Source organism: Trachypithecus francoisi, unplaced genomic scaffold, assembly GCF_009764315.1.
Source record: "Trachypithecus francoisi isolate TF-2019V2 unplaced genomic scaffold, Tfra_2.0 Lachesis_group3, whole genome shotgun sequence".
Classification (NCBI taxonomy): domain Eukaryota; kingdom Metazoa; phylum Chordata; class Mammalia; order Primates; family Cercopithecidae; genus Trachypithecus; species Trachypithecus francoisi.
In genome coordinates, this window is record NW_022681468.1 from 106,371,154 (window position 1) to 106,385,480 (window position 14,327).

A 14,327-nucleotide genomic window follows, 5' to 3' on the forward strand; every position below is an offset into this window, starting at 1 on the left:
TCCTTTGGGGGTGCCTGCCATTTTCTGTACACTGGCAGCATTTCAGTACATTTGTTCAAGATATAGAAAGGCAATCTGCCTCATTTCTTTTGCTTTTTGTTATCTCTAAACTGTGATAAAACAAAGAGGAAAATTAATTGTCTCTCCCCAAATTATAAACGCCTGTATATGCCCTGTTTTCATTTAGAAGTCTATTTCTATTTAGAACAAATATTTTTTTTTCTGACTCAAGGAGCTGTAATCTCATTTTGTATTTGTTTTGGGAAAAATAAAACACACACATAAAACTCACAAGGAAAGCATTACCAAAATTTAATTATATTAGTAATCAAATCTGTGTGATGTCTGTGAATGGAATTTCAGAGTTTTTTGGATAATCAAGAAAATTAGTTCATTGATCTCTAAGATACTGGGGTACTTGGATGGACTTTCCTAGTCTTCGTCTGTAATCGTCGATGTGAGACACTTGAGATCAATCTGGATAAAGTACCTAGATTGCCATTGCCATCTGATATCGTCAACTTTCTGGCAGATATTGGCACCCAAGTAACATTTTATTGACTCCATTTGGATTTTCATTCTTGCGGTTTCGACCTTGCTTTTATAATGCATACCAGTCCGTCCTTCTGCACTTAGCTTACATCCAAGCCATGTCTTGTAGAAAGCTGTCTAGCGGTTTATAAAATCAGATTCCTCTCGACAATCAGGACTTTAAATGTATTTTTAGACCTTTAGACCAACTGGCAGAGGCAGAGCGCTTGGCTTTGGGCATTTTTTCTTTCCTAAAGAGCTCGTTCTAGTTTTGAAAAATTACCTTTTTTTGAAAAAGTTTAACTTAACAAGACACTTATGTAGTGACAGGAAACTTGGAATCAGATCTTTCAGGAAATAGAAGCGGCCGGGCGCGGTGGCTCAAGCCTGTAATCCCAGCACTTTGGGAGGCCGAGACGGGCGGATCACGAGGTCAGGAGATTGAGACCATCCTGGCTAACACGGTGAAACCCCGTCTCTACTAAAAAATACAAAAAAAAACTAGCCGGGCGAGGTGGCGGGCGCCTATAGTCCCAGCTAGTCGGCAGGCTGAGGCAGGAGAATGGAGTAAACCTGGGAGGCGGAGCTTGCAGTGAGCTGAGATCCGGCCACTGCACTCCAGCCTGGGTGACAGAGCAAGACTCCGTCTCAAAAAAAAAAAAAAAAAAAAAAAGGAAATAGAAGCATCATTTTGTGACTTGCTTTTTAAATTTATAGCACTCATCTATTTGCAATGTTCACTTTCCTCAGAAACTCTACAAATTAGATTTAATAGAATCAGGAATAAGTCTTCGTTCCTTCTGTTCGAAGGCTTGTGAGACGAGGGCTGGGGAGTGACATGGGGAGATGGATTTTGTTCCTTTTTGTATAGACAATGCTTAATTCCCCATTTGGAAAGCTTATTGGTATTGCAGGTGCCTGTGGCATCCCAAGGGAGCAGAGGAGTAAAATGTGGTACTGCATATGCAAATTATAAAATGTTATGAAAGAAATATTCAACCCAGCAATCACCCAGCGCAAGGGTAGTTCTCAAAAACATGATGTTGAATGAGAAAAATGGAAAATGGAACAAGATTTAAAACACATTATCATTTATTAAGTTAAAAACAGACACACAAAAACAACAGCATTACATAAGACAGTTGCATATTTAAGGACATATCAACAACAAATCAAAATAGGTGTGTTGCAGGGATTGGAATGGGAGTGTCAATAAGGGAAGAAGAAAGATTATATGGAAATGAGAGAAGGGCCTTGCGCAGTGCCATGATGACAATGAGGAGAAAAGACAATGAACTGAGGAGAACGAATAACTCACCTGCACCTGGGCTGCAAACAGTTATTGAGAGGAGACTATTGTAATTTTTTAGTTAGAAGTGCTGAGAGTACTGCAGTCGATACTAATTGTTGTTCTCAATTTTGGCTGCGCATTTTAGTCATCTGAGAAGAACCTGAAAACCTTTTTTAAAAGGTACTGTTTTCCTGGATCCCAGAGACAGGACTTCTGACTTAATTGGACCGTGAAGGAACCTGGGCATTAGAGTATATTAAAAGCTCCCATGTGGTTCTGTTATAGAGCCAGGGTTGAGAACCACTGAGTTAAGTTTCTTAAAGAGGAAAAAAAAAAAGTGTGTGGCAAGTGATAACTCTGCCAAGTAAAAATGAAACGGATGCAATATTCAGACTTTCCTTTTCTAACACTTTAGGTTATCAGCTCAATTCTGCTGAATGTGTGGATATCCGCTTGAAGAGGGTAGTTCCTGACCATTATTGTCACTACTACCCTGAAAATGTAAAACCAAAACCAAAACTGAAGGAATGCAGCATGGATCCCTGCCCATCAAGGTTTGTGTCATTGTCCACACCCTTTTTACTTCATAAAGAAACAAATCAGCTTCAACTGAGACTGAGCAATCTTTGCAGGGCAATACATTTCCATTTCCTGACTTTGTCTACTGGTGGCAGGTGCCTACATTCACATTTGTAACTATGGTGCATAGGAATTAGGATACATTCCTAATGAGTGTCCGGATTAGAATTGCTATACACTGGCAGCATTTCAGTACATTTGTTCAAGATATAGAAAGGCAATCTGCCTCATTTCTTTTGCTTTTTGTTATCTCTAAACTGTGACAAAACAAGTCTAGCTTTCTCTTGTCAGTCTAGCTTTCTCTTGTTGTAGGCTATGTGTTCCTAAGTTTTTTTAATAATGAACTTTTTGAACATCTCCTGCTCTCTTCATCCAAGTACAATGTCTAGTCCATCTGCCAATCATAAATATCTTCCACTCACCATTTTAGCTTTTAAACTAGGTCACCCATTATCATGTTTTGGCTTTTGAAGTGTTCACGTTAAATTCAGTATAAATAATGTATTGTGCAAGGAAGTAAAAAGTTTTAATGCCAAAGCAAAAAAAGCTATGCGTAAACTATCCTATTGCATAATTTAGTACCTGCTGACTTGGATTGCCTGGGGAAGTTTCCTGGCTTACTACAATACCTTAAAATAACAGCACAATATCAAGTCCCAGAATCCTCCAGATATCTGCCAGCTGGCTTAGGAAGAAGTGTGCAAGTGGAAAAGGAAGCGTTCTCAGTGGATTTCATTTCCTGCTACTAAACTGCCCATTTCCTATAAGCCTGGTTGAACGTAATTATTAATAGAGACATTTCAAAGGACAAATTCTGTGAAATAAAGTGGTTTTTGAAGATCCTACTAATATGACAGTGTGTTAATATCACTGATATATTAAGAGAGTAATGATTATAAAAAGGAATAAATTTATCTAAATTGCAAGGTACTTTTTTCCTTTAATTAATATACTGCTAGTTTAGTTTTCTATATTTCAAAATAGAACTGGAGAATTTGTGTCGTAGATATTCTTGACAATTAAAGAGACAGTGGCTGAATTTTTGAGAGTGGTTGATAACACTTGACATTTTTAGTTTCCAATTTGAAAGAGCTGTGTCTCTTGGGATGTCAAATATTATCTTAGTCAATTAATAAATGTGTTAATTTATTATAGAAATGATATTCTCACAATGATTTCATTTGTAGTGATGGATTTAAAGAGATAATGCCCTATGACCACTTCCAACCTCTTCCTCGGTGAGTTATATGTTTCCTTTCCCTTTTTGCAATTTAAGTAGTTTGCTAGGAATTGTAGCATCTGTAGCAATAGCCTAGAATGTCTGAGGGTTAGATATTAGATACTTTACAGAGCTAAGGGAAAACAGACTTCAACTCAATAATAGGAAAAATCTTTCTAACAATTAGATGGAATAGGCGGCCTCAAAAGATGATGTTCCCTATCGCTAGAGCTGTCAAGCCTGTCTTGGACAACTGAGTATCATAGCAGAAGCTCAAGTGTTGCAATTAATCAGAAATTTTAATCCCCTTTTAAACCAAGATGAGTAGTTGGTCCTTCCTGACTCTGAGGTTCTGTGATTCTCTAATAATATTGTCCATTAGTATTTTACGGTTTAGAGGCAGTTTGAAGATGCAGCCACACTATATATTTTAATTGATTTAATTTTCACAATGGTCTTATGAAGATTAAATAGGGAAGGTATATTATTCCCAGTTGACAAAAACCCCAGATGTGAGGAGCTAAGTACCTTGTGACTAGAGATTGTGTGTGGCAGTTAAGAATAAAGTCTTGGCCGGGTGTGGTGGCACATGCCTGTAATCCCAGCACTTTGGGAGGCTAAGGTGGGTGGATCACTTGAGGTCAGGAGTTCAAGGCCAGCCTGGCCAACATACAAAATTACTAAAACATACAAAAATTAGCTGGGCGTGGTGGCGGGTGCCTATAATCCCAGCTACTTGGGAGGCTGAAGCAGAAGAATTACTTGAACACGGGAGGCAGAGGTTGCAGTGAGCCACGATCTTGCCACTGCACTCCAGCCTGGGTGACAGAAAGAGATTCCATCTTAAAAAAAATAAATTAATTAAAATTTTCAAAAGGCCAGGCATGGTGGCTCACGCCTGTAATCCCAGCACTTTGGGAGGCTGAGGCAGGCGGATCACGAGGTCAGGAGTTCTAGATTAGCCTGGCCAACATGGTGAACCCCTGTCTCTACTAAAAATACAAAAATTAGCCGGGCATGGTGGCGCACGCCTGTAATCCCAGCAACTAGGGAGGCTGAGGCAGGAGAATTGCTTGAACCTGGGGGGTGGAGGTTGCAGTGAGCTGAGATTGTGCCACTGCACTCCAGCCTGGGTGACAGAGCAAGACTCCGTCTCAAAAAAAAAAGTAAAGTCTTATGACTCACAGTCCCAGGCTCATTCAGCTGAACCACAACTGATACCTTTAGGCCATATTTTTTGCCACCATCTTTGCAAACTTGAAACAAACAAACAACAAATAAATAATATAATTTTATTTGTTTGCTTTTGAGCTGGGAACATAATCCTTGGACTGCATGTTCCGTGTCTTGTGGAGGAGGGATTCAGAGACGGAGCTTTGTGTGTGTAGAGGAATCCATGCATGGAGAGATATTGCAGGTGGAAGAATGGAAGTGCATGTATGCACCCAAACCCAAGGTTATGCAAACTTGTAATCTGTTTGATTGCCCCAAGTGGATTGCTATGGAGTGGTCTCAGGTAAGATTTGAGAATATGCCACTTTTAATTAATTCTCATATTTTAAGGGATATTTTCTATATGCCCACCATGGTACTAGACAGCATGGAGACCAAAAAATGTGGTAAAAGAGCAGGGTTCCTACTCCAAAGAGCTTAGGAAGACAGTTGGAGGACAAGGTGAGAAAGACCACAAGCATCATCATAGGTAAAAATAATTAACATTAAGGACGTTAATAATAATATTTCCATATAATTACCAGCATAATTAATATTAAGTACTATAAAGAACAAATCTATAAAGAATGAATGTTGAAGCAGAGTCAGTCGGGAAGTATTTGTTTCCCCTGTGGTGCTTAACCCATCTTTGAAGAATTTAAACAAGCAAGAATTAAAATTTAAATTCTTTAAATTCTTTGACAAATGTAAACAAGCAAGAACCTGAGAAGCACCACTGGGTTAGGGTTAGTGTTAGGGAGATGGCCAAACAGAGATGGCTGAGCAAAGGCAGTAATGACAAGAAGTGACTTGAAGTTGAAGATTTGAAGAGATGAGCTATGTTACTAAGAATTGAAAGATTAAGTTGGAAATGCTGACACGACATGAAAGCGTGTGTCCTTGATCCAGCAGCTACTAAGAAGCTTCACAATTTTTGTGAAGACATAATATATTTTAAGTAACTGAGGCAAGATAGCCTAACATTGAGAAAGACCAGAGGCGAGCAGCCTATTTAGAAATCATCCGTGGGGGCCGGGCGCGGTGGCTCAAGCCTGTAATCCCAGCACTTTGGGAGGCCGAGACGGGCGGATCATGAGGTCAGGAGATCGAGACCCTCCTGGCTAACACGGTGAAACCCCGTCTCTACTAAAAATACAAAAACTAGCCGGGCGAGGTGGCGGGCGCCTGTAGTCCCAGCTACTCGGGAGGCTGAGGCAGGAGAATGGCGTAAACCCGGGAGGCGGAGCTTGCAGTGAGCTGAGATCCGGCCACTGCACTCCAGCCTGGGCGACAGAGCGAGACTCCGCCTCAAAAAAAAAAAAAAAAAAAAAAAGAAATCATCCGTGGGGTCAAGTTGTATATAAAAGAAAAGAGAAGGTGGTAAATACCCCGGAGGTATAACAAGGGTCATGTCAAATTAGCGTAGTTTTCACTTTCTAAAGAGATGACTGAGTAAGCCTCCAGAACAAATAAAATGCAGCTGGATTAGTCAAAGATGAAAAATGCAGACATTGGTATTTAATAATTTAATCTTAATCCTTTAATTTTCTGGAGAGTGAGATGTAATTGACTCAGGTTTCTCCAGCTTTCTTAAGTGATCTCCCCACACACTTAGTTCATCATATACATGCATTAATATATCTATTCATGTATTTATTCAATGTTTCAGCTACCGTGCTAAGAAGTAAATACAACTTGCTCCTACCACTCAAAAGCTTAGAATCTAGTTGCATAGACATTCATGCAAACAAAGTTGTGATACAGTATAGTATCGTGCATAAGTAGTATCATGTGCCCAGTACTTCAGAGGCACAAGGTGGGATGATTCACTCCACCTGAAGGTGTCAGGAAAGCTTCAGAAAGGAGGTAGCACTTGAACTTGAAGGATAAATGAGTGTCAGGTGAAGACCATATCAATCTTTTTCTGATATCCCCAGACTAAACATCATTACCCTGTAGAACTTTATTCAAACTTGCTAGGAAAGAAGTTATCAATTAATATTTGGTCACATACTCCCTAAAAAGAAGATTAGAGAATTTCGTATTTCTTCACATATATTTAGGTTGACATTTGAAATTTCCTATCACAAGTTTAAATAATTACAAAGAATATCATTTCAACATGTTGTGAATGTTGACATTTTACAATAAGAATGTTGTGGCATTCAAAAAAATCTGTCTAGTGGAATTTAAATGCCATGATAATTTCTGTCTTTGCCATCTTTCATTTAAAAAATACAGGAACGAGCTCTTCTTTAACAATTTGGATGTTGTGCATATTTTTCCCTTTGAACTCACATTTGCAATCTACTTTCCCCACAGAATTTTATTCTAATATAATGTATTTTTATGCTTTAAAGTCTTTTTTAAATTACAGTATTCTACTTCTCTCCAAGAAAATATATATGATCATTGAAATTAATTCATTTTACTTTCCTGTGGCCATAAGGCCCTAAGTATTTAAAATATTCCTCTGAATTGAGTTAATTTTACATAGTCAAAATAACATATATATATATATATATATATTTCAAAGTTTGGTAAATAAGAATAACACAAAAACTACATTTTCATTTGAATACACACTTAGTTCATCATGTACATGCATTAATATGTCTTTATAGAAGATAAGTGGAGCTTAAAAAATAGTCCATCACCAGAATGAGCCATGTTCAGCAATGATTTTATTATTAAGTTTTACTATTAGTTTCTTATTTTGTTTTGTTTGGCTTTGCATGTATACACTGGGAAAGCCTGTTCACATAAATCAATAGACCGGGACGGAAGGATTTTATTTTAGCAAGGTTGTTCAGTTCTTTGAACTCTTGAGTTATGTGCCAAAATTCATGTGATGGTCTATCATCAAAAATTATTTTTAAGGATCTGTCTGCTGGCAATTTAAGTCTTCTATTTTGTTGAAAGCAAAGAATATCATCTCAGCTGCAAAAGGATTTGTTATTGAGACATTAAGGACTCTAACTTTCTCAGCCCCAAATTAACATTATTTCTACAACTGCAGAGCTTGTTTTCAGCTCTCATAAGTCCTAGTCATATGTTTTATGTTGGTTGGCTTTAGAGCTTTTATATCACCCTCTATCCCCATAAATATCATGACTTTATCATTACATGTATTATCAGAATAGAGGATGTTAACTAGCTCTTCTCATGCACCATACTTCACCCTTAATACTTTTCACTTTTTTCAAAAATCAAAGATATTCTCAGTGATGAGGATTTTCCATCATTGAGGACATACGCAGCTCCACAGAGGAGTTCTGGAACTGTTGTAAACACTGACAATGCCATTGGGGGAAGTGTCTGGCTTCCCAGAAGGGTGGTTTAAAAGGAGAGGATGCTCCTTTCGATTAACCAGTTGTTATATAGTTATATCTTGTACTGTTTTCTTTCTCTTTGGGTGAAATTTTTTCTTTCTTGGCTAAAACAGCCACTCAATATTATATATATCTCGAATTGATAAATTAGGGGGTAGGTGAGTCAATTTTCCAAAAACAGGGTAATCTCAAACTTCACTGAACTCATTAAAGTATTTGTTCAGTGGTTTCAAGAGTGGCATCATGAACTAGAGAGATTTCCCAATATTCTGCCTAATGTGCGTACACTGAGAAAAGCCTCTGTATCCTCAAAACATGTCTTTGAAACTTGTCCCCAGGGATACCCAGGCACAAAGTTGCTTAGGGGGTCAGAAAATAATTTTCAAGCTCCTTAAAGCAGTGACTGGGCCATGGCTTTGGCAGTAGATGGCTCTGGGAGGGAATTCCACTCTGCCTGTTAGGAACTGTGTGACCTTGAGCAAGATCCTTAGATGGTGGGCCGTTTGCTTATCTGTTCAATAAGCCTGAAGCTACTGACCTAGAAGTGGGTCAGGAGGATTCATGAGATAACAAATGAATGAGGTGCCTGTCCCATAGCAGGTAACCAAAGGCAATCAAGAACTCTCAGCCCCTCCCTGGGGTGGATCCAGAATTGGTGGGGTCTGAAGCTTGTACAGATTTGAGGGGACTCCTCAAAAACAAGAATATAAAACACAAATATTGAGTATTGAAGAGAATGTTTATTTAGAATAAGAAAGGAAATTATAAGAAACTACAAATTTTAAAAAGCTGACAACAACTAATTGTGAACTCTGGACTTAATAATGATAATATTTAATAATTATATATTAAGTGATGTATTAGTTATGTTAATAATGAAGTATTAATATGGGTTCCTCAGTTGTAACAATGGCATCACACTAAAGCAAGACATTAATAATAGGGAAAATCATAGGGGGGAAAAGGGGTGAAGGGGAATATTGGGGCTTTCTGTACTGTCTGCTCAATATTTCTGTAAACCCAATACAGTCCTCAAAAAATATAGTCTATCAATTTTTTAAATGCATACATATATATACTCCCCAATATGCAGATTATATTAGTCCATTCTCACACTGCTGTAAAGATACTACCAGAGACTGGTTAATTTATAAATGAAAGAGGTTTATTTATTTATTTATTTATTTATTTTTTTTTGAGGCGGAGTCTCGCTCTGTCTCCCGGACTGGAGTGCAGTGGCCGGATCTCAGCTCACTGCAAGCTCCGCCTCCCGGGTTTACGCCATTCTCCTGCCTCAGCCTCCCGAGTAGCTGGGACTACAGGCGCCCGCCACCTCGCCCAGCTAGTTTTTGTATTTTTAGTAGAGATGGGGTTTCACCGTGTTAGCCAGGATGGTCTCGATCTCCTGACCTCGTGATCCACCCGTCTCGGCCTCCCAAAGTGCTGGGATTACAGGCTTGAGCCACCGCGCCCGGCCATGAAAGAGGTTTAATTGACTCACAGTTCCACATGTCTGGGGAGGCCTCAGGAAACTTACAATGATGGTGGAAGGTGAAGGAGAAGTACCGGAGAGGGAGAGAGAGCATGAAGGGGGAAGAGCCCTTTATAAAACCGGCAGATCTTATGAGAACTCACTATCATGAGACCAGCATGGGGAAAACTGCCCCCGTGATCCAATCACCCCTTCTCAGGTCCCTCCCACGACAAGTGGGGATTATGGGGATTACAATTCAAGATGAGATTTGGGTGGGGACACAGAGCCAAACCATAACACAGATAAATGAAAAGCTATTCTAGATTTTTATATGACATGAAAACATTCCACTCATAGGCAAGAGTAACTTTCAAATCATAAACAAATAATCCAAGAAAAAAAATGCTGCAAAAAAATTCAGAAAGACATAGCATGTTTTTATTAACTTTAACTGCAGGCAGTTATAGTTATAGATGTATCAGGATACATCTGTAGTATTTTTTTCTATAGTGTTTGGCTGAATTATCTTTGATGGCTTCATTATATGATAGCAGTTTTGCAAGACTGACTTCTATAGTCAGAATAGAAAAAATAATCTTCTGGCATAATTCATCAGAATTTTATTATATTTTTATTGACAGTTCAGAAAGGTTTCATTCATCTTCAAAAATTATTTTGGGTAGGGTCATGTAAACTTTTAATCAAACTTGAGAAAACTTGTAACAAGTTTCTTTGATATTTGAGCAGTAAGATTTCAGGGCATTTTTAATTTCCTTGAACTATGATCACACCTTAAATACTTTTTCAATTGAGAAGTAGAACAAGGTTGTACAAAAGAGAGGCCCTGAAATACAAGCATCACAGAAAATTAGCCTCGGTACCCTTCCTTACATCATATTTGTCTAAAAGTCTTTTGTGTTTAATATTTATGTAGTTTAATGGCTTTCCTTTGCATATGATAAAATATTGCCTTTGTGGTTCTCTTAAAAATAATGCATTGGCTTCTCTTTTCTTCTTTGAAGTGCACAGTGACTTGTGGCCGAGGGTTACGGTACCGGGTTGTTCTGTGTATTAACCACCGTGGAGAGCACGTTGGGGGCTGCAATCCACAACTGAAATTACACATCAAAGAAGAATGTGTCATTCCCACCCCGTGTTATAAACCAAAAGGTAAAGTCTGTGGTGCATTGTAAATTCAAATCAAATGGTATTTTCCAGCTCCCATTCCAATATTGTAGCATTTCCCTTTCAACTTACTACTTTCTTATAAAAATTGTTTTACTAACAGATTGCAATAGACCTTCCCATCTAGATAAAGAAGTTAGATATATGTGAATTACTCGTCTTGAGGGAAAACTGAGCACCTGTTGATTCCGTACAGATGGAGTAGCTCCTATTTATCTAGTTTTATACTAGCATTTCTTGGTGGACATAAGAAAATTAAATGCAGTCTCTCCCTTGAAGAAAAAGAAGGAGAATGGCAGAGGGGGAGATTAAAAAAGGAGGGGAAGGAAAAGTAGAAGGAGGAAGAGAAAGAAGAGCAAGAAAAAGAGGAAGAAGTAGAGGAGGAGGAGGAAATTATTCTTTTCTCAAGATTCTCGTTCTTCTTTGTAGCTACCTCTCCACTGGAGTGTAAGATTTTTGAGGGAGGAATGATGTCATCTTTATCATGTGTACTAATGCATGGAATGAATGAAAACTTCCAGTTCCCAGTGGAGATCTATGGATGCATTTATAATCTCTCCAGTAGTTCACATTTGTTCTACATGAAAGAGCAGAAATGGGTAGCATCGATGGATAGGAGGATTTGGCATCATTTCTCTGATATATGATCTTCTCTGTACATAATTATTTCCATGTTCTTTAACGTTAATCATCCTCATGAAAAGTATCTTCCATCTTGAAATTGGAGAAAAGATTATTCCCAACTATTAGTAAGTAGGACTCCTCCTTAGTATTTGAGAGAGGATGGTAAAACTCTCTTTTGTTATTTTTGAGTTCATTATTCATACAAAGAGCCTCATAATTAGCCATTCAATAAATATTTTTCAGTATGTCTGTCTTGCAGAAAAATCACTAGTTACCATGACAGGTACAGACATTGACTACATAACTCCATCAGTGAAGTATTTTCTCCTTCTTTCTGCACTTAGATACTTTCATAGCCACTTTCATTGTGTCCACAGTTTCCTTGAAGAACCCCAAAGTTATTTTTATTTCTCATTTCATAGATAAATTATTCCTTTCTTCACATCAAGGAGGCTTGAAAGGACAGAAAGGGGCAACAGTTTGTTTTTCCATGCCAGATGTAATTGGTAATCATCTCCCTCAACAACTACAACAACAGTAAAAGTTTGAGTAAACTATAACACAGACTCTTTCATCCCTCCCAACTTTCTTAACTTTCATGTTATTTGTCTTTCTCTATTAATGTTTGCATTCCATGGGCAAAAATAAAATGTAACCAAAGATAGCAAGCTGATATGGTTGAAGTAAGAGCTTCAATTTATGAACAACAGAAATTGGTATTGATTTATAAAAGGCATTTTTATGTTAACTTTGACAGCATATTCAACTGTATCATGTGATCATTTTGGTTGCTTTTTAATAATGTATTAATTTTTAAAAAATACAGCAGAAATGTTTAATTCATTCCAGCAGCCACCTGATGTATTTTACTAAGGAACTCAACTTGCATTTGAAAAACATGACCTCTTTATAAATGAAATCTTCAGCCAATATGATCATATATCCAACTCCTTAATGATTAATAGTAATTAAGCTTATTGTTTATGTTCTCTTTTTCTTAGAAAAGAGTCCAGTGGAAGCAAAATTGCCTTGGCTGAAACAAGCACAAGAACTAGAAGAGACCAGAATAGCAACAGAAGAACCAACGTGAGTGCAGGACCCTTTATGGGAATAATCAGGGCATAGTCAGTTAACATGATATATGTAATTTTTGTACTCATTGGAGTACAGTGATACATTTAATATCTGAATGACCTGGATTTACAGACTCTAGAGAGCTTGAGCTGGCTAGAATTTTTCTTTATTTCACAATTCAGCAGTCCTCCTTTGGCAGTTTCTCTGAGCAGCACAGAAAAGAACAGTGTTACTTAACTCAAAGCAGATCCAGTGGTCTGTTACACTTAAGAGACTGGGGATAATTTCTAGGTTTTAACGCATGTGATTTGACCATGAACCATCATAATATCGTACAAATAAACCAATCATTCCATGGGTAAGTCATGGTCAATCTCTATAAAATCAATTAAGTTGGAATGCATTAGTTGCTTGAGTGATCATAGGGAAATGGAAAGAACAAGGTACTAAGAGTATTGGAGTTTAGAACCACCCCTGCTAACTACGTGACCTTAGACAAGTCTAATTTTTCTGTCTCTTATTCTCCTTACTTATAAAAGGGGCAGGTTGGGCTTGATCTCTCCAGGGTTCATTCCAACTCAAAAATCCAATGACTACCATCTGCATGTGATTTGATGGATCTGGATTGTAACAGTGCCAGTGGAAATTAAGAATCAAGAGGAAATCGAAGCATTCTGGAGGCAGTTATATAGCGACAAAAAGAGAGCAAGAAATCAAAAGTGCTCTGAGATTTCTAGTCCAGGAATCTATAAGAACAACAGCACCAATGATAGACTCAAGTAATTGAACAGAATGGCTGATTCCATGTCAAACATGTTAAGTCTTTGGTGCTGACAGGCTGTCTATGAAGAGAGTGATTCCCGGAGCATCAGAGGAAAAGGGGTCTCAGCAGTAATCTGGCCACTTTCCCTCTCGGAGCAGGCATTTCTTCTTCAACACCTTCAGCAATATGCAGAGTTCACTGCATTAAGAGAAACTTCATTCTCGTGTTGGGCAACCCAAGTTATTTGCAAAATCTTTTTCTTCTGTTGAGACAGAATAGACCTCCTAATTTGTGTTCTCTGAAGCAGAAAAAAAAAAAAAATACATCTATGCCCCATCCCATGTGATAAATTTTCACAAATACGAAGAAAGCTGCCATGGATCCTGAGAGCTTTGTCTTTCCCAAGTCCATCTTTCTTAGCCTTTTCAGCAGGCTTCATGCACTGTTGTTTTTAGATCCTTTCCCAACCTCCTATGCTTTTCAGAACCCACTGTCATTTGTCAATCTCCCTTTTTACTGTGGTCCAGCCCAGTGGTGAGCCCCAGGGCAGTGTGGATTACTTCTCTCTGAGAAGGCACATGTGGTAAAGTGGTGTGGGCCAACATAGCTGGCACATCACACTCATGACAGGCACAGACTTCTTCACGTGGACCACTGTCAGTGCTAGCTACGACCACAGAAGAAACTGTGGACCGTGTGAGGGCGAATGGCTTCACAGTATTTGAGTAAAAAGAGAAGAGTGTTGGGCTCCTGACAGAAGCTTGGAGATTTAGAGGAAGAGGGGGAATCAAAAGAGGAAGATGGTGAGGGAGTAAAGTAGTGAAGAGAGGGAGGAGTAAGACCTAGGAAAGCTTATTATTCCAGAGACCAAAGGAGGAAGGAGTTTAAGGAGGCAAGCAGCAAACAGGATTCATATCTCACAGAAAGACAAGGAAAATCCACGAGGAAAGAGAAAAGGCTGCTTTGATTAACAAGAAAGGCTTTTTCAGTGAATTCTAGAGTAGTAGCATTCAAAGGGTAGAGAATAAAACATTGTGGATATT

General features: G+C 38.4%; 1 protein-coding gene across 7 annotated transcripts in view; it reads left to right on the plus strand.

Moving 5' to 3' along the window:
- The window catches only part of ADAMTSL3 (ADAMTS like 3), a 417,185-nt gene that overhangs the window by 259,622 nt on the left and 143,236 nt on the right, over positions 1 to 14,327 (plus strand). For 6 of the 7 annotated variants that reach the window (XM_033189191.1, XM_033189189.1, XM_033189190.1 and 3 more), the window contains 5 exons: positions 2,238 to 2,376; positions 3,589 to 3,639; positions 4,932 to 5,136; positions 10,661 to 10,808; positions 12,449 to 12,533. In XM_033189191.1, coding sequence (XP_033045082.1) covers positions 2,238 to 2,376; positions 3,589 to 3,639; positions 4,932 to 5,136; positions 10,661 to 10,808; positions 12,449 to 12,533 — 628 coding nt within the window. Of the gene's footprint in view, positions 1 to 2,237; positions 2,377 to 3,588; positions 3,640 to 4,931; positions 5,137 to 10,660; positions 10,809 to 12,448; positions 12,538 to 14,327 lie in introns of those variants that run through there. The other variant, XM_033189196.1, reaches the window with a different exon arrangement.